At 41.1% G+C, this 26,727-nt stretch overlaps 2 protein-coding genes across 3 annotated transcripts; one reads left to right on the forward strand and one right to left on the reverse strand.

Moving 5' to 3' along the window:
- Nucleotides 1-492: 492 nt before the first annotated feature.
- On the reverse strand, nt 493-16,203 carry LOC133399947 (myogenesis-regulating glycosidase-like). 2 transcript variants are annotated; one of them, XM_061672006.1, is made up of 7 exons: nt 16,142-16,203; nt 12,590-12,631; nt 12,192-12,493; nt 9,288-9,819; nt 8,232-9,036; nt 7,199-7,317; nt 493-5,900 (listed from the first exon to the last, which is right to left on the reverse strand). In XM_061672006.1, exons 3-7 carry the CDS (start codon nt 12,467-12,469, stop codon nt 5,553-5,555), a joined length of 2,082 nt encoding a protein of 693 aa, XP_061527990.1. In that variant the 5' UTR covers nt 12,470-12,493; nt 12,590-12,631; nt 16,142-16,203; the 3' UTR covers nt 493-5,552. The 2 variants fall into 2 exon arrangements, with proteins under 2 accessions (XP_061527990.1, XP_061527991.1); XM_061672007.1 differs by lacking the exons at nt 12,590-12,631; nt 16,142-16,203 and having other exon boundaries at nt 10,901-12,282.
- Nucleotides 16,204-20,111: 3,908 nt separating this feature from the next.
- Nucleotides 20,112-24,281, forward strand: LOC133399552 (izumo sperm-egg fusion protein 1). Its single transcript, XM_061671117.1, has 9 exons — nt 20,112-20,301; nt 20,442-20,513; nt 20,959-21,042; nt 21,134-21,154; nt 21,259-21,348; nt 21,489-21,616; nt 21,895-22,045; nt 23,839-24,007; nt 24,197-24,281. Exons 1-9 carry the CDS (start codon nt 20,112-20,114, stop codon nt 24,279-24,281), a joined length of 990 nt encoding a protein of 329 aa, XP_061527101.1.
- The last annotated feature ends 2,446 nt before the right edge of the window (nt 24,282-26,727 follow it).

Consider the following 26,727-nt stretch of genomic DNA (forward strand, 5'->3'; position numbering starts at 1 on the left):
GACTGGAAAGAAATATTTTAATTAATAACGAGGAAAAGAAAAAGGGATTCCATCTATCCATTTTCTGTACCACCGAGCTGGAACCTAGGGCTTCATAACAAAGTGGTGAATACATACCCACATTTAAATTAGAAGTGGTAATGTAACAAAATAGGTTATAAAGCCAAAGGAGTGAATACTTCAGGAAAGCCCTGTATTTATTTATTTAACATTTATTAAGCCAAGTAAGGCATTTGACAAAAGAATATCATTTGGTGAAGTCGTTGACTGTTGTTGTTTGCACTCATGATATGCCAGGCGTTTTGTGACATCCATCCATCCATCCATTTTCTGAGCCGCTTATCCTCACTAGGGTCGCGGGCGTGCTGGAGCCTATCCCAGCTGTCATCGGGCAGGAGGCGGGGTACACCCTGAACTGGTTGCCAGCCAATCGCAGGGCACATAGAAACAAACAACCATTTGCACTCCCAGTCATGCCTACGGGCAATTTAGAGTCTCCAATTAATGCATGTTTTTGGGATGTGTGGGGAAACAGGAGTGCCCGGAGAAAACCCACGCAGGCACAGGGAGAACATGCAAACTCCACACAGGCGGGGCCTCAGAACTGTGAGGCCGACGCTCTAACCAGCCGTGCCGCCCGTTTTGTGACATTTAATATATAAATATAATATATAAAACATTTTAGCATCTTGTGTGGGCAACTGCTCCCTGTCTCATCCTCATGTTGTCCTTAGCTGTGTTTATTTGTGCCATTAATGTTGCCCAAAAATGTGTGCAATGATTGTTGCCAAAAACCTGAGAAGTGTTCAATACAATTGAGCAATATATTGTTTATTTCTATACCCATGAGTATTTACAGAGCGCAAAGGGGAGCACAGATAATAAAAAAGGAGAAGCACAAAGGCATCAGAAAATGTTTTGAAGCCTCCACATTCCCTTTTCAAACAAACCACCAGTTGCTCATCTATTTCCCCTGCAGGCACTATATGCTTACAGGCAGTGGTAAAATAAGACAATTTTAAACATTTGGCACTTTTTGATTTTCATCTCAATTTAAAATCTTATTTAAAAAATACATCTGTCAAAGAAACACATTTCAAGTATTATAAGTTTAAAAACAGTTTTCTTCTTTTGTTTTGTTTAACCACTTTGTCAACATTCTTTTCCCTAGACATACCACAGTGGGTGGTGGCCCCAGGCATACACCTGGGGGGTGGGCGTCCAAACCCACCGACCCAGAATTTTGCTCGTGAGAAACATCACTGGTGTCTTTTTATCAGCAACCCCAAGCAACACACCTTTGCACGCCTCTGGAGGCGGTTTACACACCTATGGATGTTTTAGTATTTTCAATGAGCCTAACATGCATGTTTTGGGAATGTCGGAGGAATCGTGAAATGCCGGCGAAAATTAACGCAAGCACAGGGAGAACATGCAACCTCCACAAAGGAATTTGAGATTTGAGCCCGGGACTTGGTGACTGTAAGCCAGACGTGCTCACAACGGGTTCAATATGCTGCTCGAATTGAGAAATATGGAAATGTAATAATCAGTTCAAACGCCATAACAAACACAAACCTAAATGTTTGCAGTATTTAAAAAAAACACTACAGTATTGTACTTTACAAAAAAATACAGTAATAACAAATAAATAGAATGTAAATAATTGAACAGTTTGTGCATCGTTATAAATTCAATGGGCATTGTGCTGCTCAGTCTCGTGTGTGTGCCTTGGCCACAAGGGGGCAATATAATACATGTTGATTCGATAATGAAACAGAAGACTGTTGCATCTCAGCTGCAGTAATATTAGTTGTTATTCGCAGAGGATAAATATATATCGGCGAGTACTACTGTCAAATTTTTGCACGAAACGCAAGACAAAAAAATCCATTTACTACGGTTCAAATTTCTAAAAACTTGGGAGACTCATAAGTTGAGGTACACTTATAATATTTCTAAGTATTTATGACTTGGCACCATATTGACCACCCAACAGCAAAGAACAAAACAATATTTGGCAACTGGACATATACCAACAAGCCAAAACAGTGCTGACACAACTATTTTCAAGAAAAGGCATTTCGGACGTGCGCGTTGCCATCATGACAGCAGGAGCAGACAAACATTCAAATGATGCTCACTGCCATCACGCACGTGCCAACAAGTTCGAGCCTAAGGTGACAATCATGTTCATTGGAAAAATACCAACATGCCAATCTACAATTAGATGAGATCTGGTTCTGAAAGTAGGAAATGGCACCACTGGTGAAGGAATGTTGATGTGAGAACATTAGTGCAGTGGTTCTCAAACTAGGGTCCGCGAGCCGCAGCTTGTGGGTCGGCAAAACAGCTTGCAATAAATTCTGTTGTATCACTTTAAAAAAGTGTACCACATGTGAGGACCATAAAACAAACATACTAAACCAATTAGTCCTCCTCAACTTAGCTTTGGGCCAATTAAAAGCTCTGATTGTGATGTGTCATCACATAAATCTGGCATTCCATAAATTATTTTTTTAACAAAAGGCATATTACAGAAATAAAGTATTTTTCCGAGAGTATAGTCCTATTTTTTAGAGAACAAGGATAAAAACGTAATATTGGGAGAATAAAGTTGTATTTCTGAAATTCACATTGAAATATGGCATTCTTTTTCTTCTGATATCATAATACAGTAATCCCTCATTTATTGCGAGGGTTAGGTTCCAGACCACCCCGCTGTAGATTAAATCCACAAAGTAGCAACCACATTTAAAAAAAAATTATTTATCCATACACATATTTTAAAGCTGTATGAACCTCCCCAGACTCGTATTAATCTTCCCAACAATGGGGAAAAAAAGTACTTAATTTTTGGATGCACATGATTAAGAAGTGATAAACTGTGCAAATGATGTACGTTCTAATTATTTAAACTTTTTCATGGCACACTCCTACTAACCTCTACCAAACTCTTATAGACACTTTCTTACTATATTTATTCTTAAACCTTTTAAACTCTTCAACATACAGTAATGCACGGGAATACTGAAAAGTTTATTTCTTGTAATGTGTTTTAATGAATTTTTCATTTTCTGAGATATAGTGAATTATGCACAATATGAATATGAAAAAAAATAAATTTGCAATGCATTGAATCCACAATAGGAGAACCGCAATGTTGCAATGGAACACTGTATTACGACTTAAATCTCAGAAAAATACAACTTTATTCTCGTAATATTACGATTTTTCATCCTGACAAAATGGACTGGTCTATATGGACTATAAATGGTCTTTGTTCCTGTAAAGATTACATTAATCTCAAAACATTATACCTATTTTTGAAATATTAATTTGTACTTGTAACATTGTAACTTTTTTTCTTGAAAATAGGTAACATTTGAATTAATATGGCATCTAGGGGAACGCACGGCAGTTATGTTTATTTAGTGTTCAGGTTATTAGGATATCCTTGGAAAAATTTCTCCCCTGCAAGGGGTCCCTGGACCCAAAATGTTTGAGAACCCTTGATTTAGTGCATATGCTGTACATTCATAACCTATCCACAAATTAGATCACATGTATGCAATGGAAAATTATGAAAAGAAAAACATGTATGCAAACCAACAGTTAATCCATAATTTCAAACTTAATAAAAATGTTTCCCTCACATTAATCTTAAAAACAATTTCCCTCACAGACATGATACAGTCAATCAATATCTTAAGTCAAATTGTATACTTATTACTTTTCAGTGGCAAACACTGATGATAAAGACACACGTCGGTTAGCTTACAGCACAGTAAACTAGCATATAAAGAGATGAAGCCTCCGGCGACTGTGTGGAAGACTGCGGCTATAACACAATCGGAGATTCTTTACTACTGTCTGTAGAAGGCACATGAAGAAAGGATGGAGCAATACAATTGAATTTGGCTGGCAAGTCTGGCTGGGATCTGCATGGGACAGTCCATAAGGAGTGCAGGTCAGTGCGATGTATGAGCTTCATCTAAAAGACATAGACGTACGGCAGCCATTCCATTCCAGTACCTGTTGAATTCCATTCCAAGTCAGTGTTTCACATCTATTGTGAAATTTAGTGGCAGATGGGGGGGGAATCAGGCAAATAAGTCACGATGAAGGATAAATCAAGCCACAAACAAAAACTTGCTTCCTTCTGCTTTGAAAATAACCAGCCCAAACCTCAGACTTAAACCCCATTGAAAACCTCGGGACTGTGATCCAAAGGAAGATGGATAGCCACAAGCCATCAAACAAATAGATCTGAAATTGCATTGCATCTCTTTTTGTAAAATTCTCCAGATCAATGCTCTAAATGGCAATATTTGTACAGTGGCGCCTTGAGATACATTCCGTGACCACGCTCATATCTCAAAACACTAGTATCTCAAATCATCTTTCCCTATATAAATGAATGGAAATGCCATTAATCCGTTCCAACCTCCCAAAAAACAACAATTCTTAGAAAAATAGCACTATATGATCTATGATCATCTGTTCATGTGTTGGTCCACCGCATACGTTATTCCATCTATGTTGTCTTGCATTATTTGTTAGCATTGAGCCGAACAGACTTTCCTGAGGCCTTCTGCTCACTGCGCAACGCGGTCAAACCCGATTGGACCGAATCACTGCCAAAAAATGACAGTTGCCGACTTACCCTCGCACACTGAGTGATTGGATATATGGATGCCCTGAAACGCGAGCATTTGATGCTGCACACACAGCATATTGTACTTTATTACATTTCTGAAACCATAAAAAGATAGATTAATAGTAAAGAAAGAAGCGGGTTGCTAAAGAGAGAGGACGTGGGCAAGAATAAAAGCGAGAGTGTGCATATATTAAAAGAGACTCTCGCTCTGTCCCATTCATTTGAACGTACCCAGCGTGGTACATACCACACGCGTACAAGCTTCACTTTTTCATCCACAGGCACATATAAAAATTGTAAATATAGCTAAGTATTTATGTAAAATACAATATTTGATACTTTATATAACGCTTGGGGGTGGTGCAACAAATATGAGTAGAAGCTTATGTCCATTTTGATTGGCTGGTTGGTACATCGTGCAACTGCGATTAAAATGTTTAATCACGGCAAAACCAGACTGATCGGAAACTAAAAAAAGTTGCCAAACCACGCACACTGCGTGACAGTTCAGTCAGGTTCGGCCACGTTGCTCGATGTGTGGCAGCCTACGGCCAAAGCTATGTGGTTGATTTAAATACAAAAGGTAATTTTTTTTTTTTAGTTTACAGTAAGTTTGAAAGGGAACCTCAACTGGGAATGCTGGTCGTGTCACACGTATCTCAACGCACCACTGTATGTATGTATGTAATGTTGCCAGTAATTTTAACAAATATGTTATTTTCCTTTAAAACATACCAATTAATTGTAAAAGTATTATTTTCCAGAGCCGTAATGCTGGCAGCGCAGTCATGTTCCCTTTAGATAAAAACAGCTGCTTGTATTTGGCATGTGGGTTCATGGCAATATATAACTGCAAAGAGCATGGGAGGGCCGTCCTAATGCTTGTATGAGTTCAGTGGACCCACGTAAAGTAGGCAATCTCATCCAGGTCAACAGGGTAGTCGGTGAGGTACTTGGGGCCCTGAACAAAATGTTGCCCCTTATAGCTTCTCCACCTTCCCGCAGGCAAGTAGATGTCCCTTTCCTGCTTGCCTGGTTCCAACACGGGAGCTACCATCAGGTCATCCCCAATCAGGAACTGGGAGTCGACCTTATAAGCGGCTTCATCGTCGTTGGCGATCCACCAGAGGGGCCTTATGATGGGATCTCCTGTGTTAAGCACCTCATGGGCCAACTCTAGGACCCTTGGGGCTACCAGTGTCTCGTGGAGTTTTGTGAACTTTTGTGCTATCTCCACCACCTGCACAGAGATGCAAGGTTTGTAGCACAGTGATGACACAAACAAGAAATACATAAGGAAACAAAAGGCTTTAATTGTAAATAGCTCACTAAAAGCGGGTTAAATTACATCTCAACCCAACTTTATTTCTAGAGCACTTTAACAACCGCAGCTGGAACAAAGTGCTGTTCATAAAAAATAAAACAGAATAATAAAAATAAAATACTAAATACATATTATTTTCTAATTAAAATATATACGAGCTCCGTTTACGAACTAAAAAGACGAAGAGTGGAAAGTGCAAATAAGGGAGAAAGTAACAGAGCTATTGTCAACATGCTGCCGATTCACAGGCGCACACAACAAGGGTCGATACTCTCCGCCAAAGAATTTCACGGCCAAAACAATGCGAACAATTTAAAAAGGGTTAACATAACATGATACAAAAAAGGGTGGAAAGAGCTGTTTTAATAAGCTGCCAACTCACAGGCGCCTCTTTGAAGTTTTCTTATTCAGCAGAGTACATTCAATTACCACTTGAGGGATAATAATCCTACGGAGCCCCTAAAGGGACATTGGGGGTAAAAAAAAGAAAAAAGAAACTTGTTTCTCATTCGAACGAGAAAGTTTCTCATTATAATGAGAAAGCTTCTCGTTCGAATGAGAAACCTTCTCGTTATAATGAGAAACTTTCTCGTGTGAATGAGAAACTTTCTCATTTGAAAGAGAAACGTCGACCTGTGAGTGCTAGCTTATTTACCTGCTAGCGGGTTCTCGTTCGGGTAGCCGTACAGTAGCTTATTTACAACTTGCTTCCAGCGCATGTCAGCTGAGAGAAAGGCAACAGAAGAGGACTTGCTCTCTTTCCTCAAAACGAGGAATATACCTGAGTGTCATTGACCAATTAAAGGGGAGTATAAATGTAAACTTTCATCACACAAATATAGCAGTATAGGCTATAGAATAGCTGAGCCATATTTGCTAGGGTGTGTGTGCGTGTGTGTGTGTGTGTGTGTGTGGTAGACGTTTCTCATTGTAACGAGAAACTTTCTCATTACAATGAGAAACACTTTTCTTTTTTTTTTTCATGTCCCTTTAGGGGCTCCGTAATAATCAGTGTAATAATTTAAAAAAAATACAAAATAAAAAAAATAAAATCACTATGTAGAGGCCTTCAGACCACAGCAAAATCTATATTTCATGAAGTGAAAAAAATATATAGAAACATAAGAGAATAAACAATTCAGTTTCTCCTCTAATTCAAGTCATGCACATACTGTACAACAAAGACATGGGAAGTAAAGTCTTATTATACTCACTTCATTATCATAGTACCATGGCGGTATAGAAAACTGCATTGCAGGCATGAATGCCGACAGCTCCAGCCATCTGATGTACAGCTCTCTGTCGGGCAGGTCATTCCCGTTGTCTAAACTTCCTGAGGTAAAACATACATATATCATTCAATATTAAATGTGAAGTCTGTCATTTTCTATTTAAAAAAAAATGTATAGTGAATCTCCTCGCGATTCGCCATTCGCATATTTACAGATTTCGTTTTGGAACCTATTTCGCATATTGTAAGATTTTGTTTTGGAACCTATCATTCCTTATTCCATGAAAATCTAGGCTGTTCTCGGCCCCATATTAGTGTTCAGGCCAAAGCAATAAAAGTATCCTTAGCACCATCTGGCGAAATCTTGGTGTCATTGTTAGGTTTAATTCATTGATAATTTTCTTCACCTGGGTTTTAGCTGTCCTCTTCTGTTAGCAGTCCTTGAATGCACCTCATACACAGTCCCAAGTTAAACTAAATGTCTCTCCTTCTCTCCCATGTAGTCTACTTTGCTTTTATAATTTATTTGCCTGTATTACCCAATGTTTATTATTGAGTGTAAATGCCAAAAAGTGAGTTTAATGACTTAATACCATTTGTATAACGTACTAGTGCACATATTTGTTTTCCCATGAGTGATCTGTGATGCCACGTCAGTTTGTGCTCTACCGTGTTATTCAGGCTAGTATGCTAGTTAATACTATTGATGAGCTTCATGTGTAGGTGGTTTTGTTTGTTGAATAATTAACTATAGACAGCTGATTATGTAAAATGGGTTTATGATTGTGTACATGCTAGAAGTATGGAGTTGATGCTTTATTTTAAGTGCTTTAGTGCCATTTTGTGGCTTTTGTGTTCACCCAATTACCACCCCCTTTCAGTGGAGGTGGGGGGTGGGGGGGTGTCAATTATTTGCAGAATTTTCGCTATTCATGGCAGGGCTCAGCCCCTATTCCCTGTGAATAGTGGGCGTTCACTGTTAACGTAAATGACCTGTAAGTTGTGGAGATCCATACCTGTCATGTGGTCAGGGTACGCATTCCCTCCGATCATATCAGGAAGGACAAACTGGTAGCCAAGGATGCTGATGGTCAGAACTGCGGGGATGATGGACTTGAGACCGAGCTCATAACCCCACACGGAGTCCCTGTCTATGATCCTGTAGAAACAGGAGATGTTCTGACTCTGGTAGCCAACCCTCAGCTCGGCCCGCTCGCTAAACGGTATGGCCATCTCTGTGTAGCGTCTGGTGAAGGTGGAGGGGTCCGTCAGTGGAATTATGGTGCTAAACTGTTGTGGAAGATAGCTTGTCTCCCCTGCGTCAAACTTAAAGGAGGTCACGCCATAGTGTGCTTTAAGCTTAATCAGTTGGGCCAAATACCAGTTGCGGGCATTTGGGTTGGTAAAGTCCAAGATTCCACCAATACCGTTCCACCACCGGACGAGAGCCGGCAGCTCACCGCCGGGCTCGCGCACAAACAGTTCATTCTGAACGGCAACGCCAAAGTTGATGGAGTCATAGTTGATGAATGGGTGAGTCCAGAGTGTCACTTGAAAACCATCCTCTTTGAGTGTGTCGAACATACCGCTGGCATTGGGGAACTTCTGGGGATCGAAGTCAAACTCGCCATAGTCGGCGGTGTAGCGGTCGTCCAGCTCCAGGTGGGAGCAGGTGAAGCCATGTTTGGTAATGCTGGAGGCGTACTGTAGCAACTTCTCTTGGGTGACAGACGTCTTGAACAGAGCCCAAGTCGACCACACCGGGTGCTTGAACACCTCTACAGAAGGAACCTTGACAGGCTTTGGGAAATAGCGACGCACCTGGCAAAACAAAAACAAAAATGCACCTATTATGCACAACCTTTTTTGGACAAATGAGTTTACAGTAGTGGGGGGCGTACATTTGGTACCTCTTAATACCACCGCATCACAATTATAGAAACCGTCAATACTATTAAAAAACACAATGGAAAAGGATGCAACTGTGCCGCATACATCATCTTTAAAAAACAACCTCATCAATCTCTGAAACCACTAAAATTATTGTCAAATTGTATGGTGTCAAAGTTTACCATGTATTTATGAATTGAGGTGACATCTGAGCCAACACACACTCTGTAGCTGAGTTCTGGTGCAGCCTGTTGTCCCTCCGGTGGTCTGAATGGAGAATCCTGGTATCGCGCCTGGAAGTGAAGCGCATTGTCCTTCTCAGACCATCCCAAATGAAACGGCACAGAATCATTAATCTTGATCGCCACCGCGTTGGACGAGAGCCAGTAGCGTTCTAGAATCCCCCCAAAAGCATCCCGGTTCGAGTAGACGTCGCTGGTGATGAAAGGCTGTGGTTCCCGCTCACCCTCGATGCTGATCGGCCAGTGTTGGGTGGCAGACTCTGCCCCTCCGTACCAGTGAGAGCCATTACAAGCCATGGCGTGCTCCACTGTGCGTTTATCTTGCAGAGGCTCCCAGCGTACGCGGTAACACATCACTGTGTCCTTCAGTCGAACCGTGTGGATAAAAAAGTTGATCTTGCCAGCATCTGACTGAGTGCAGCTGAGAATATTGTCCTCGTGGGAGCAGGAGTCGAAATCTAGTGTGGCGGACCTATAGAGCATTCAAGAGAACTGGTTAAGCACTAAATGTCATAGACTGAAGCAAACATTAAATGAACAATAGCTTTAACATGCCCTAATAGTTAGCACGTCTGGCTCACATTTCCAAGGGTTGAGTTTCAAATCTCAGCTCGGGCTTTCTGTGTGGAATTTGCACGTTCTCCCTGTGGTTGTGTGGGTTTTCTAGATTTTAGATTTACAAATTGCCCATAGGTGTAAATGTGATTTGTTGTTTGTCTATCTCTATACCCTGAAAATTTGTATTCCTAAAATATGTGTAATGCCTTGGGAAACTTTCAGAATATTGTTTCAATGCCTGCATTGTATCGAACAGATAAACAGTGTCACAGAAGAAATCTGTGCAACTCCCCTACACAGCTGATATTATGTTGTTTCTCAATTGTTTCAAGATTAATCAAGAAAACAGCAACAATTCTAGACATCTGATAGAACTTTTAATCCACCTCTCGCCCTGGGTAATGTGGTATAGACTCCGGCTCACCTGTGACATTATAAGTTTAATAGAAAATAGATAGATGAATAGTTTTAACACAATAACTGTAGGTGCATGCGTTACGCACCATTTCTGTGCCGTAAGAGGGACTATTTGAATTAAGGCCACGACTACACTAGGGTAGCTGTGTTCTCCCTAAGGGTATAATCATTTGTTCAGTCTAGTTACCATTATCCATTGACATATTTCAGACACACAGGCTTGTTCAATCAATAAACTTGTATGTGTGGAGAGTGTAACTCGAATCTCTGTTGGAACTACAAATACATGGTTGTAATGTAGACGACCACAATGCATTTCCATTGGAGTATTTGAATGTTCCAACTGACACTGAAGCATAAAAGTTGTTGGACAAAACAATCAGGTTCCAATGATAAGATCGTTTCAAATTAAAGTGTTTACAAGTTTGAGAGCGTTGATAAAGTTACTCGAAAACACGTGAGAGTCCCTGTTGCAGCAAGCTATCAGGTCTTCAATGTGGTAGTTTTATAATTTAACTGTATTGTAGCTGACGTCATGATGTCTTCTTTGGACAGCAAACTAGTTGAGAGTGACTCACCATAGAATACTCCATTTTGCCTTGATTGCTGCAAGACAAGATCAATAACCAACTAATCGATTATTATGCTCATGCCTAGTGTCATGATGGACAGTTTTGTCCACCTTTAACTTTTGTGAGTGTCAGATATATGCATTGTAGAGCACGGGCTCTATTTCTGTGTAAAGTGTAAATCTTGTGTGGCGGGCGGAGCAACTCTCTGCCAGAGGCGGGTTCGACCGGTGCTGGTCATATCGTAGATGAGCACAGGCTGGTGGCTCTGAGAGTGGGCGAGCTGCGCCGCTGTGGGATAGTCACCGCCAATCAAAGCCGCTCCTCTCATTCCCTTAAAATGTGGCATGCTCGTGGCTTCCACCATCCCCACTGTAAGCCGAGAGGAATTTGGCGATGTGGAGGCCGGCATGTCTAGAAATTCATCAGAAACTTACTCATGATCACACTTTAAAAAATTATAGAATTAATATTAGGCTGTTTTTAAATTATTTGATTACACAAACACTAAGCCAGTGCATATCGACAGGAGACTCTAACCATTCTGGGCGTAGTCGCAGCGATCCATGTGTGAGCGGAGCATTGCCCCTACGCTGGCCATGATGTGGCAGCGGACAGGGAACCTGCTCCATTATTTAATCTGCCCTGCTGAGCATTGACATTATGAAGAGTCACAAATATTAGTTAAATTAATTTAGCCAATTTTTTGGGTTAATTAAATGTTTATTTATTTTGTATTCATGTCTCTCATGAAATAATTGGTTGATTGGCTAAATATTAATCAAATTAAATACATATACATTTAAGAATGTATGTCTCTTTGAATGAATAATTGGTTAATTGTTTATAATTTTATTCTAAATAATTAAATGGGAATTATTTTTTATAATAGAAACTACTTTACATTTTTATTTATTTGTATTTACTTTTTTACTCATGAATCTAATTAAATATTGGTTGGTTGATTTATTATTATTATTATTGTTATTCCACTCTTCCCATGGAACAAAACAATCTTTGGGGAGAGGGATTTAAGGACATTGTTATAAACAGACGATAAGCGATGCCTCAAACCTCCTTCTCTGTTTGGAGACGGCTTTTCTAGTCTGACATACAGTAGATAGCTGCTCCCGATGCAAAATTTGTACGTTGTTGTGCTCAAACAAATGCCATATCATCCCTCCCAGAAGACTGTCCCATTCCACAGGAAGAGTGGGCCTAACAAGCTATTTTTAACCTTTGTTGATTACCATGACTTAGATGACTGAGAATCTACAAAGATAAGGAAAGAGAAGCCCACCTGAAAGTCATGGTGAATATAATAGTGCCTGCCTGATTCCGGATGACGAAACCATCTTTGTTGAGGTCCAGCAGCTCTGTCTTCATGAGCTGGGCTTTACGCAGAGATGCCGAGTAGTAGCACCAGGCCACCACGGCGGCCAGAACCAACACACAGCCCAAAACGCTTGCAATGACCAGGGGGCGGGCTTCCTGAGTTCCTCGCTTTTTTAGCGGGGAGCCCCCGGAGCCCTCGGAGAGGTGCTGCTCCCCGGGGGCTACTGGCACAATCTGGTACATACTGAAGTTTATTTACGCGAGGAGCTGAAAAGAAAGGGCAGTAATGATGATGTTCGAAATAGAGCTTCCTCTCAGTAGTAGTTGTGGAAATGGAGGTAGAACAGTGGATGGATGGTCTACCTTCCCGTCCTTGTTAACGCCTCCATTTTGAATTGGTCCAACCTTTAATACAGAAACATACACCAATACTGTTGTAGCCACACTGTAGCCATATTACAAAATAATAGTAAAGTATTTCTGTGCTCTTTCTGTAACGCCCTAAGATGGCGCCCAGATGCCCTTCTTCTTCTAAGGCGCCATCTTTGCGGAGGAGTAGCTAGCGTTTTTTTTTCTAGCTAGGAAATGTTTCAGGTGGTCACAGACATCACCACTGTCCTCTGTTAGAATTGAAATGAGAATGAATGAGAGAGAATTGGAATGAGAGAGAAGCTAGCTGTTGTGTCATGTGCATGAGTTAATATTAAAGCCAAGGTGCTATTTACAAGCTAACTGACTGGATGCCCGTGAACATGATCACTCTATTAGGACACAGAGTATTCAAAGCATTCACCAAAGTTCATTTCTGTTTATGTATTTTACATGTTGTGCTTTGCTTTTCATATAAAAGTTGGAGGGGAAAAGAAAAAAGTACATTTTTGGTATATTAGTACTCACACTCACTGGTTTACTCCCGAAAAAAATGCATACTGGTAACGTAGGTGTTGCTTGATCTAAATGAGTTGTCTTTGCCCAGAAATTAGTGTTGTTACAATTTGTCGTTTTACAAACCCTTTCCATTCGTCCTTTGCTGTGGTTCACCTACTCAACATTTAAACAACTAATCTTTCATAAATATGGAAATGAAATTGTGTTACAATGAAAACAAATTATAATAATAAAATTACAAAAAAGGAATTTGTATCTTGCCTGGCCAGGAGCGAAGCACCCCTAAACCTCTGATTCTACCGGGTGATTGAAAAGTAACTCCCTAGTTTTAAGTACTTGTAATTTATTTCTGAACTATAATTCTTACAAGAAATGAACATGAGAAGAAAGTGTATTGCATGGAGTTTTATTTAAAATTCGATATGGGCGACAGCATTAGCCAGCAGTTTCTCAAGCCGCCCGGGAACCGCATTAACTGATTTCACAAGGAACTCTTGTGGGATGGAAGAGATAACTTCCCGTTCAAGTTCTTCCAAAGTCGTTGGTTTGGTAGAATAGACTTGCTCCTTTAATCATGGAACATACACAGAAAAAAAGAGAAAAATATGACAACATATGAATAAATTATAAGTATTTTAAAATTGGGAGTTTACTTTCCCCCTTCCCATGGGCTCACAACCTGTGGGATGGGCCATAGGGGTCGGGTGCAGTGCGAGCTGGGCGATGGCAGAAGGCAGGGACCTTGGCGATCCGATCCCTGGCTACAGAAACTGGCTCTAGGTACGTGGAATGTCACCTCTCCGGCAGGGAAGGAGCCCGAGTTGGTGTGTGAGGTCGAGAAGTTCCGACGAGATATAGTCGGACTCGCTCCACACACGGCTTGGGCTCTGGTACCAGTCCTCTCGAGAGGGGTTGGACTCTCTTCCACTCTGGAGTTGCCCACGGTGAGAGGCGCTGAGCAGGTGTGGGTATACTATCCCCCGGCTCGGCGCCTGTACGTTGGGGTTCACCCCAGTTGACGAGAGGGTAGCCTCCCTCCGCCTTCAGGTGGGGGGACGGGTCCTGACTGTTGTTTGTACCTATGCACCAAACAGCAGTTCAGAGTACCCACCCTTTTTGGAGTCCTTGGAGGGGGTGCTGGAGAGCGCTCCCACTGCGGACTCCATCGTTCTGCTGGGGGACTTCAATGCTCACGAGGGCAATGACAGTGAGAACTGGAAGGGCGTGATTGGGAGGAACGCCCCCCCCACCCCCCAATCAGAACCTGAGCGGTGTTCTGTTATTGGACTTCTGTGCTCATCACGGATTATCCATAACGAACACCATGTTCAAGCATAAGGGTGTCCACATGTGCACTTGGCACCAGGACACCCTAGGTCGCAATTTGACGATCGACTTTGTGGTCGTGTCATCGGACTTGCGGCCGCATGTCTTGGACACTCTGGTGAAGAGAGGGGCGGAGCTGTCAACTGATCACCACCTGGTGGTGAGTTGGCTCCGATGGTGGGGGAAGATGCCGGATCGACGTGGCAGCCCTAAACGTATTGTGAGGGTCGGCTGGGAATGTCTGGCAGAATCCCCTGTCAGAAGGAGTTTCAACTCCCACCTCCGACAGAACTTTGGTCATGTTCAAAGGGAGGCGGGGGACATCGAGTCCGGGTGGACCATGTTCCACGCCTCCATTCCTGAGGCGGCCGACCAAAGCTGTGGCCGTAAGGTGGTGGCCTGTCGTGGCGGCAATCCTCGAACCCGTTGGTGGACACCAACGGTGAGGGATGCCATCAAGCTGAAGAAGGAGTCCTATCGGGCCTTTTTGGCCTGTGGGACTCCTGAGGCAGCTGATGGGTACCGGCTGGCCAAGCAGAATGCAGCTTTGGTGGTCGCTGAAGCAAAAACTCGGGTATGGGAGGAGTTCGGTGAGGCCATGGAGAAAGACGTCCGGACGGCTTCGAGGAAATTCTGGTCCACCATCCGGTGTCTCAGGAGGGAGAAGCAGTGCACCATCAACACTGTGTATAGTGGGGATGGGGCGCTGCTGACCTCGACTCGGGACATTGTGAGTCGGTGGGAAGAATACTTCGCAGACCTCCTCAATTCCACCGACACGCCTTCCCATGAGGAAGCAGAGTCTGGGTTCTCTGAGGTGGGCTCTCCTATCTCATTGGTGGCAAGGCCCCGGGGGTGGATGAGATTCTCCCGGAGTTCCTTAAGGTTCTGGATGTTGTGGGGCTGTCCCGGTTCAAACGCCTCTGCAACAATGTGTGGACATCGGGGACAGTGCCTCTGGATTGACTACGTCTCTCGGCTGGCCTGGGAACGCCTCGGGATCCCTCCGGAAGAGCTGGATGAAGTGGCTGTGGAGAAGGAAGTCTGGGTGTCCCTGCTAAAGCTACTGACCCTGTGACCCGACCTCGGATAAGTGGTAGAAAATGGATGGATGGATGGATGGATGGAGTTACTTTACAATCACCCTGTAGAATCGTCTCTGGGTGCTATAGTTACATTTCTCTGGTTGGTAGATTCAGTGTAATCACTGCTAATTATAGACTGTTTTTCATTTGATTGTTTTACATTTATGGCTCCAAGTGCTTTTCTTGCTTACTGTACGTACAATTCGGGTTACGTCGCTGCCCTTGGAACGGAACCTCGTCGTAAACCGAGGACCCCCTGCACAGTCTTTTGGCGAAATGAGGAAGAGAAAATGCTACTTGAACGTATACGTGACTGATTTATGTCGTCGTAGTTACATAACCAATGTTTTTTTTTTTTTAAACGTGAAATCAAGTGGTTTCCTTAACAATTGGTTGACTAGTCTTTATTACCACTTTTTTTAACGGGCCCAGATGTAACATAAAATCGACAGTTCGAAAGCGTACGACGCCACAGCTGTCCACTATATTACGAGTTCATTTTCGCGCCGGTTGGGTAGCAGTCAAAAGTTAGCCGTGTCGCCCACAAAGATCACAAAGATATAACTAATAACATTTCATGTAATTGTGATTTAAAGGGAAACGAGAAAATGCCTACTTGCTCCGATTGTCTCTTCAAGTACCCACCCGCGAAGAGCTGCGCAGGTGCAACACTGAAGCTCCGTGTCCCCGCCCAACGACAAACACACTACGACGCTGATTCGTCCAAACGCACGTCAATCAAATACTAGAGCATTTGGGGAATTGTAGTTCCGCAATGAAATTTCAAACTACTGTGTTAAATTAAAAATACGGTATATCAATATATATATATCTTCGAGGAAGTATCGTTGTCATAATTAGTCAATAAATCTACAGGTCAGCTGGTCTGTCTTTATTTCAAATTTTCTATCATGCAGTGCATTTCTGCACCACTGCAAACTACAACCGCAGTCAGCATACATCAGAAAACAGATATATGTACTTTCTACTCCTTGCTTTGTCAAAATGGCCTCATTACTATTTTCAACCTGATGATGACAATGTAAAAAAGAAAACTAGAGAGACCAACCACAGTTGAGCTCATGATTGACAGATTTAAATTTTCCAATTAACAATATTGTACCACAGAGCATTAACGACGACCTCAACAGATTCAAAGAAGCAAAAATATTCCCCACCCATGGCCTTATTGATGAGAATTGTTTGATGTTGTCGGCTCCAAGAATGATTTGTGGTGAATGTGTAGTGTCTTGCGCCAGCCTGAAATAAACTGTTCAGAAATTTTCCGTTTAATCAGAAAAAGAAAACACACAAACAAGATATTATTATTCAACACCAATTTCAATGAAGTTGGGACATTGTGTTAAACATAAATAAAAACAGAATACAATGATTTGCAAATCATGTTCAACCTACATTTAATTGAATACACTACAAAGACAAGATATTTAATGTTCAAACTGATAAATTTGATTGTTTTTAGCAAATAATCATTAAGTTAGAATTTTATGGCTGCAACACATCCAGAAAAAGCTGGGACAGGGTCATGTTTACCACTGTGTTCCATCACCTTTTCTTTTAACAACATTCAATAAACGTTTGGGAACTGAGGACACTAATTGTTGAAGCTTTGAAGGTGGAATTCTTTCCCATTCTGGCTTTATGTACAGCTTCAGCTATTCAACAGTCCGGGGTCTCCGTCGTCGTATTTTACGCTTCATAATGCGCCACGCATTTTCAATGGAGAAAGACGGCCGGACGGACGGTCAGGCAGGCCACTCTAGTACCCGCACTCTTTTACTACAAAGCCACGCTGTTGTAACATGTGCAGTATGTAGTTTGGCATTGTCTTCCTGAAATAAGTAGGAGTGTCTATGAAAAAGACATTGCTTGGATGGCAGAATATGCTTCTCCAAAACCTGTATGTACCTTTCAGCATTAATGTTGCCCTCACAGATGTGTAAGTTACCCATGCCATTGGCACTAACACAGCCCCATACCATCACAGATGCTGGCTTTTGAACTTTGCGTCCATAACAATCCGGATGGTTCTTTTCCTCTTTGGCCCGGAGGACACGACGGCCACAATTTCCAAAAACAATTTGAAATGTGGACTCGTCGGACCACAGAACACTTCTCCACTTTGCAACGGTCCATCTTAGATGAGCTCGGGCCCAGAGAAGTCGGCGGCGTTTCTGGGTGTTGTTGATTAATGGCTTTTGCTTTGCATAGTAGAGTTTCAAGTTGCACTTACGGATGTGGCGCCGAACTGTATTTACTGACATTGGTTTTCTAAAGTGTTCCTGAGCCCATGTGGTGATATCCTTTACACATTGATGTCGGTCTTTGATGCAGTGCCACCTGAGGGATCGAAGGTCACGGGCATTCAATGTTGGTTTTCGGCCTTCCCGCTTACATGCAGGGATTTATCCAGATTCTCTGAACCTTGTGATGATATTATGGACCGTAAATGAGGAAATCCCTAAAGTCCTTGCAATTGTACGTTGAGGAACATTGTCCTTAAACTGTTCGACTATTTTCTCACGCATTTGTTCACAAAGAGGTGAACCTCACCCAAGCTTTGCTTGTGAATGACTGAGCAATTCAGGGAAGGTCCTTTTATACCCAATCATGGCACCCACCTGTTCCCAATCAGCCTGTTCACCTGTGGGATGTTCCAAACAGGTGGTTGATGAGCATTCCGCAACTTTCTCAGTCTTTTTTCCCCACCTGTCCCAGCTTCTTTGGACCGTGTTGCAGCCATAACATTCTAAGTTAATGATTATTTGCTAAAAAAAAGTTTTAACATTAAATATCTTGTCTTTGTAGTGTATTTAATTAAATATAGGTTGAACATGATTTGCAAATCATTGTATTCTGTTTTTATTTATGTTTAAAACAATGTCCCAACTTCATTGGAATTGGGGTTGCATTTATTTATTTATTTTTCAGATGTTACCATTAGCTAATTTAGCATTTTTGTTCATCGGTTCACAATGTTATAGCTATGGGAACACATTGTTTTGATGTAATAGCATAAAAGTTGAGCCAATGCTAGCTACAGTAGCTCTTGGTTAAAAACTATTTTTTTTGTAAAAAAAAATCAGTAGGCTAGAAGCACTATCTAGATTAAAGGTAAACTATTTTGTAAGCAGGAAATGTTTTTTTTTAATTATTATTATCCACACAAAATAATAATTGTGTCTTTTGTACTTAAGTACAGTTCAGAGTCTGTACGTTTTACTTCAACTTAAGTAGGCTACATTTTTGTAAGCAGGGAAGGTTTTTTTTCCCAATGTGCCAAGTTATCTAAATGGGTAAACGGGCCAAGTTATCTTAGCGGGTATTGTATAGAATTCACACAAAAAAAAAATAATTTTGACTTTTGTACATAATCACTGCCAACCTTCCCAGTTAACATGGATATTTGACTTCTAAAGCCGTCAATGGCAGTGAAGGCGTTAAGTACAGTTCAGAGTCCGTATTTTTTACATTTACTTAAGTAAGCTACAGGAGTTAAATAAGCACTTCTACTTTAACCGTCTCATTTTATGCAAGTATATGTATTTCTACTGAAATACAGCGCATGAGTAATTTTGCTACCTCTGACTAAATGAATACGTTTTTGATATAGCTCTAATGTTGTGACCTCATCAAACAGTGACACGTATTTATTACAACACATAGACAGTGATTAAAGTCATCATCGCGTAACGCTATGAAAGACAGAGTGGATCAAAACAACATTTTACAAGATTTGAACTAAGAATGTCACAATATAAAAGAAAGGCAGCAAAAATGCAACTTTTTTGCACAATTTTGGAATGGCAGAAATCCCAACGCTTAACTATTCCAGGTTTGCTTATGTTATGTGGCACACGTCGCCATGTCCCTGCCTCCAGGTGAGACACCAATATTACATCTGCGTTGATCGAAATGAACAGACTCCAACACTATTAAATAAAACGGTACCTCTACAAGGTTTAGTCCGCTATTGTCGTACTCATGTGATTACTGCGTCAAGGAAAATTACACTCACAGAGCTTATCGATAGGGAGGCACGTCCAAATATGGACATGGCCGTACTCTCGGTGCCCTCGTCCTAGCGCACTGTTGCCCGGACCTTTACAAAAACGCATAAACAAAATGAGTTTGCAGGGGGGGGAAATTAATTTGAGGACAAAGTCATAGAGTGGGCTCCGGAAAGTTTTGGGTGGAATTGAGCCCACCCAAAATAGGGCTGGCCTTGCCACTGGTCTCCACAATTCATTACTACAGAGCTCTCAGTTTTTGCATATTTTCAGCAATTTTCCTCATACATCACAGGTGTCAAACTGGTGGCGGGCCGGATCTGGCTCCCCTGTCATTTTATGTGGCCCGCGAAAGCAAACATTGACCCGAGTCCCCCATTCCTGCGACAAAAGCCTTTTGCTTTTGACACAAAACCCTGATATGCAGAACATCGCAGCATCCCAAAATCCAATAATTAGATCTGTGAAACAGACAAAATAAATATACAGTAGAGTTGAATTCATTCTGACTGACTGACAACTCCCGAAAGTTGCTTGTCCACATGTATAGGTGGGATGATGCTGATGCTGTGCTGCGCCACGGTGACCGAGGCCTGTCTGCAGTGTGACCGCAAGATTGTTAACACGCATGATGACTTTTCCCTGTCCGCCTCCTCTATGGAAGTACAGATCAACCTGAAATTGATTATTCAGGAATCTTATAATAGGTACAAGACAACAAGCCAGGAAAGGATGGGTGTCATCGGTAAGAACAACAGTAGCTCAACTAGTGATTTATTTTCATAGGAAGGTTCCTATTGATTATTTCATTTCAGTTCGGTGATGTAGAATGCTGCTGTAATATCGTATTACATGGTGATTAATGGCCTGTGTCTTACTACTTAGACCCAACCACGCTGTACAGAGTCAAAACTGAGTACCTGAGTGAATTTGATCGTTCCCTGAAAACAAATACTGGTGAGGACTCTCACAAGCTCTTTATACACTAATTGTTGTTGTGCATTATCATTTACAGTGGAACTTCGAAACGCACAGATGTGGTACAGTTTTAAATTCAAACAAAGATTCCTCGGGCGCAGTGGTTTCTCAAAAAAAAAAAAATAATGCAACCCCGCCATTAACTTATTTTTAGAGCTTTGTAACGGTTAATTACAATAAAATATTATAATTACACATTTTCCCATACAGTTAACATTTCAAGATGGTGACAGTTTGAACCTGGAACAGATTATTTCTACAGCCATTATTTCCAACAGGAAAATGTGTTTTAAAATGAATGGAGGACAGCCAGCATCCTGGGATTGATTGTGTTTGTAGAGGTTCCATTGGATATACGAACAATATATTGAGTGCTGTATATTGAGCAGATTTTTGACACAGAGCTCTCTTTTTTCCCCCTAAGGATCTCCTCATACAACATTGATTCGTATCATGAGCGACGGCAATAAGATGCTAGAAAAACACTTGAATAAGTTCATCAGTGAAAGTAAGTAGTTTTAATATCAGTGAATGCACGTCGTCATTTAAATGTGATGTCTGTGAATCAGATGCCTGCTTTCTGTTTGTCTTTCCCTCAGGATTGTGCCCCAATGAATGTGGTGAGTTTGATCTTCTCCTTGCAGAAGCAAAACAACTTAGAGAGAATTCATGTTTGGGGGCACATTTGTGAGCGCGTCCCGCGTGCATATTGTGTGGCTCTTAGGGCTCTTGAAAAGACGTGTAATGGATTGCATGTCATGCAAGTACAAGATCTACAGCTGTCCATCTCCGTCCGGCAAAGTGGATTGTGGTGGTATGTACTCGTGTGCGGGCGCTGTGTCCCGTTCTACACATAAGACACGTGGTCACGAGTGTGCAAATGTGTTCCGCATTGCCTGTCCGTGTGAATGAAAAAGATTAAGTCCAACCGCCCCTGTCTCACCCTTTCTGCAGAATACCCACTGGAGGCTGAAGAGGGAGGGCAGGCAGTACTGGACTGTTTCCAACCATGGCATTCTCTTCTGCTCGGCAGCCGAGAGTACCACTACACTTGGGCCCCTGCTGTGGAAGGAGACACAAAGGTCTGCCTTTATAGCCTCGCACATTCTTTTTTTTTTTTTTGTCCTGTTACGTCAAGCAGAATATAAAATATATAATATATATAGCCTCACATATTCAACCACTTGCCTTCTATCATAAGTACTGGATGTCAGTTCAAAGTCTGCAGTTTCAGTGCAATTGTAGAGGTTATTTTCCACTTTTGGGGGAATTTTCATCAAATTTGGTAGTAATGTTCAATTTGCTCTATATTATGTGCTCTGGCTTTCCTAACTTCTTACCAATTTTCTTGTGTGCCCAGCTCGATGAGAGTGACTTTAGAAATGTGGTAGTGATGGAGGACTCATTCTTGGTGTTAAATCAGCTCCACCTGAGTGATCAGGGGACGTACCGATGCTCGCTGGCGGGCCAAGATGGCACCGTGTTCTACCAAGTTGCATTCCCTCTCACTGGTAAAGTGTAAGATCACATTTATCAACAGCTCCTTTCTTTGTAGAAAACAAAATAAAAATGTCACCATGACATCATCCGTATTTCCGGGTGGCAAAAGCCCAACCGTTCTGCGATGGCACCATTGGTAAACGCAGCCCAGCTTGGAGCCCTGCAACCCGGATACAGGGTTCACCCGTTGTCGGAGACCACTCCGAAAAATGAGGAGTGAGAGAATAATAGAAATCCATCCGAATGTCAAAGGAAAACCCCTTAATAGCCAAGTGGGGCGAAAAGGCCTACTTTTTGAGTGTCGTGGCTCCGTACACAATGAAAAACTGCTACAGCAGCGAGTCACAGCCACTGAGTAGGTGCACATGAATCGTTTACAACGGGAGAAATCAAATGTGCTACAAGAACACTGCATACAAAAAGCTTGTACAGTATTACGTATAATTATACTAAAACTAAAAAGTATACTAAAACTAAAAAGTAAAAAAATACTCAAGTTTCTTGAGTTTCTTCTTCATTTTTAGTTCCTAGTAGAACTAAAGCCACATTTGTTTGGACAAATATAATGACAGCAATGAAAATAGCTCATAAGAGTTTTAATTATAAGAGCTGATCCATAGCCATTTTACACAGTTTTCTCGATAATAACCAAAATCATATTTATTATTACAATTAAGCTTATGTATTCTTCACGTAATATACCCTTACTGGTACCAGGCATTGAAAGGAACCAAAAATTTAAGACACAAGAGTGGTCAAATGTTTTTTTTCATGACTATATATCATACATACACTATACTCTACATAGATGTGCAATTTTATATACAGACAAACATAGAGATGTTCTTTATTTTAAAAAATTATGATAATGCCCACATTGACTTCAATATTATTATTATTATTTTTAAAAATAATATTAATTTTAAGAATTGCCTAATTCCATTATTACATTATTTTTAAGATACAGATACTAGTATTTTGACATACTAAAAATAAATCTAAAAGAATTTGACGTTGTTTTGTCAGTTTTCATTCCACTGCCTTTAGTGATGCTTTAGATTTTTGCTGTGGTATCGTTTCAGTAACGCATCAAGGTACTTTATGCAGGTATACAGGTACCTCTCAATAAATTAGAATATACTTATTGAGATAACATACCTAAATACATTTTACAACAGAAGAGATGACTATAGATGTGATTTATTGTTGTTGACTTTATAGTGGAATTGTGTGAGGCTTCAGGTTAGGTCCCCGTTGCATTTTACTGCTAATAAATCGCATCTATGGTCATCTGCTGGCTTCTGTTGCACAATGTATTTTGGTATGTCATCTCAATAAATTAGAATAAATATATTTTATAAATATATACCCATACCCATAAATTAGAATAATTACATTCTAATTTATTGAGCTGTATCTGTAGTATCGGAGTCAGATTTTTGGTATTGTGACACCACTATCCAGCGTGTCGTTTGCCTTCCGTCCAGGGTTATCAGGGATAGGCTAAACCATATAGAAATATATAGGTAAACCATATAGAAAATGGTTGTTTGGGTTGGGTCGTGGGTGTGAGGATGTTTTACTGTAAATTCACTGGGGACATGAGGTAAACCTTCACAATCTAGTGAGCTCCACTACAAGGGCATTGTGAAAAAATTAAGGCCTAAGGCCTTGATTTACCTCAGAATTAAGAAGCTTGATCCTTTCATCTGAACAAGTTTTATTGATAAAGATGAGAACCTCTTTGTCAGAAATAGTGATTACAATGTGTACTTCTAATGCTGCATTTAACGGTCCTTCACAGTCACTCCAAGGCCAACCCAAACGCCCCGACCTTCCGTTACGCTGCCTGCACCGGCTCCTGAAGACCACGAGTCACGTTTTCAATTTTCCGGGGGTGTGTTGGTGACGCTCATGGCCGTAGTCACCGCTTTAAGTCTGGCAGGGAGCCTCGTCTTCACTGCTATAATTGTGTAAGTCATGACAGATGACAAGCAAGAGTAGGGCAGCCTTCCGTAAGGGTAAAGTCCTGGATGTGCTTTTCATACAAGTTGTGAGAGTTACTTGTGCCCTTTATAAGGAACAAGAAGCCAGCCAGAAGCTACACAGTTGATTTTTTTTTTTTTAAATGTGAGTGTGATTCTATGTGACCTCCCCCACAGAAAGATTAGGATTCAGCGAAAAACCACATCACAAATGCAGAGCAGAAGGGTGGAGGAAGAAAACAACACATCCACCTTTTTGTGACAGATGCCGTGCACAGCAAATGATTCCTGTGGGACTGGAAACTTCAAATGTACCTGATGTTTTCTGGTCATGCTGTCATCGCTGGTCCTCCGTATTCTACCAAACAGTCAGAAAATCATGTACTTTACTCAGTCGCACAAACTGTCTATCTAGCTAGTTATCTATTTTTCAGCCAGACAACCTACCAAGTCAATCGCAGGAGTGAGTGGAAATCGATCCCATTCCAGCTGCTAAGGTACCACTACACTACCAATTTGCGGCAGGTCATAGCAACATAGCGACTTTTGGGAATCTGATAGTTGCATTTATGTTTGAATGATCTGAACAGCTTGAAGTTACCGTAGAACGGTTTGAATCAGAGAGAGTAGTGGAAGGAGGAGATACTGTAAATGTTTGAAATATTTTTTTCATTTTGGAGTTCTTTTGTGTGAAAATGTGGGAATATGGGGAATGAGAGTGTGACGAAGCTATTATAAGCTTTTTATATGTACTGAATGAGCTGAACAGTTTTAAGTTGGTATGGTTTCAATCAGTCAGCAAATGTGGAAGGAGGTGGTCAATATTTAAATGTCTGAATTAGCTTGGGAATTTTGTCATGGAAAATGTACAGTACTACAAAGTTTTGGGAATGTGAAGTTGGAATGTGAAAGATGAACTTTTTTGTTAAATGTCTCAATCACTTGAGTGTTTTTTGTGTGGAAAATGTGGAATTGTGGGAAAACTGAATTTTCAGAATGTGGGAAATATTTTCCTGAGTGTCGTGAATTTTGTGAATATTTGGAAGTTTGAGAATTTGTAAAAAATGTGGAAGAACTGGAATGTCAAAAACATGGGATGAATAATACAAATACATATTTTGGGTGCAGAATAACCTCAGTTCCTCCAAATTCAAACAATTCAATGTCAAATGTATATACAAATAAACAAATGTGTTTAGGATGATAAAGCATGTAGTGGTTAGTATTGCTGGGCAAACAACCTTCCGGTTCCCAAAGAGCCAAGTGTTTCCAACAGTCATACCAACAAGTATACATGATGGATATTTTTCTCGGTGGTTTAGTACATGTTCCCGTACAAACAGCCAAGTTATGTCAAGAGGATTACCTCAAGCATATGTGTCGTGTGCTGTTCTTAAAAAAAAGTGAAAATGTGTGATTCAATGTGAACCAAAGCGCACACGTTAGTGCTCACGTGCATGTGAAATCCCCAGCTCAGCTTTCCAGAAACGGAACCACCAGCCGTATCAAAGGCGAGGGGGTGGTCTGGTCACATGGGCGTTCACGGTAGGAATCTGGGATGAGGTCAACATCTGGATTGCAGTGTTTCTGCGGAGATTACCAACCCCAGTCATGCAAATAATCCTGCATATCCCTTGTGAGAAGGAGGGGCCAATCAGAATTGCAAGTATTCATCTAGTATTTATTTACTCTTGCTTACTTTCAGAAAAAGGAAGGCATTTTGTTCTAAATTCCACACATCTTTTGTCTTGCCCACTCCTTAACCTGCATGCTGCCCCGCATTTATTTGTACAGGATAGGGATGCACCGATAGTGGTGCACATAGGTACATCTGTAATCGTGCTCGCAAAAACGAGAGAGGAGATCCGATACCAGTATGTGAATGACGTACTACAGTAGATCTCTGCTATTCGCGGGGGCTAGAGACCGGGCGGAATGTGAATATAGAAAATTCACGTATAACTGATGCCCATTGGAGTAGTGTTGAAAAAAATATTTCTTTTTTTAAACCCCAAAAATGATTGAATAAGTGTGGATATGCGTTTTTGGGATTGAACCAAAAAAAAGGCAAATTTAAAATGAAAAAAAATGTCAATGTTTTTTTTTATTATTGGAAAAAGAAATATGGAAAAGAAACTTGCGCATAGATGAATCCACAGGTGCTGAATCGTGAGTACGTGGGGGTCCACTAAAGCCTATTCTGTCCTCACGGAGTGTATGATGTGCAGTTTGGCAGATAGCAAATGTTTCTTCAATAAGAGTCAAAGTGTGCTGTTTATTGACACTCCAGTTGTCGTTTACTGCAAAACTAAACACAAAACAGTTGTACACATTTTATATTATACTGGGGTTTCCAAACGTTTTCCTCCGAGGGCCGCTAAACAGAAAAATTGAAGGATGCAGGGGCCACTTTGACATTCTTTGACTTTATTAAACACTCTCTAAAACCAATCCATCAAGCAATGATACTTTTTTTTTTTTTTTTTTGAGAAACTGGTACATCACATCTTTCTCTTGCAGGTGATAAGTTGTGGATGGTAGTTGTGGATTTTTCATGATTTTGGGGTGGCCCGCAGCCCCGTAGCCCACTAGAATAGACCCGCCCCTCCTGGCCTAAGCAGATCTCCATATTCTGAACCAAAACATGACCAATCTGTAATAAACTGTATTTAAAGATGTCTTTACTTGAGGATCATAATCATTCATGC

The sequence above is a fragment of the Phycodurus eques genome, chromosome 3, assembly GCF_024500275.1.
Source record: "Phycodurus eques isolate BA_2022a chromosome 3, UOR_Pequ_1.1, whole genome shotgun sequence".
Classification (NCBI taxonomy): domain Eukaryota; kingdom Metazoa; phylum Chordata; class Actinopteri; order Syngnathiformes; family Syngnathidae; genus Phycodurus; species Phycodurus eques.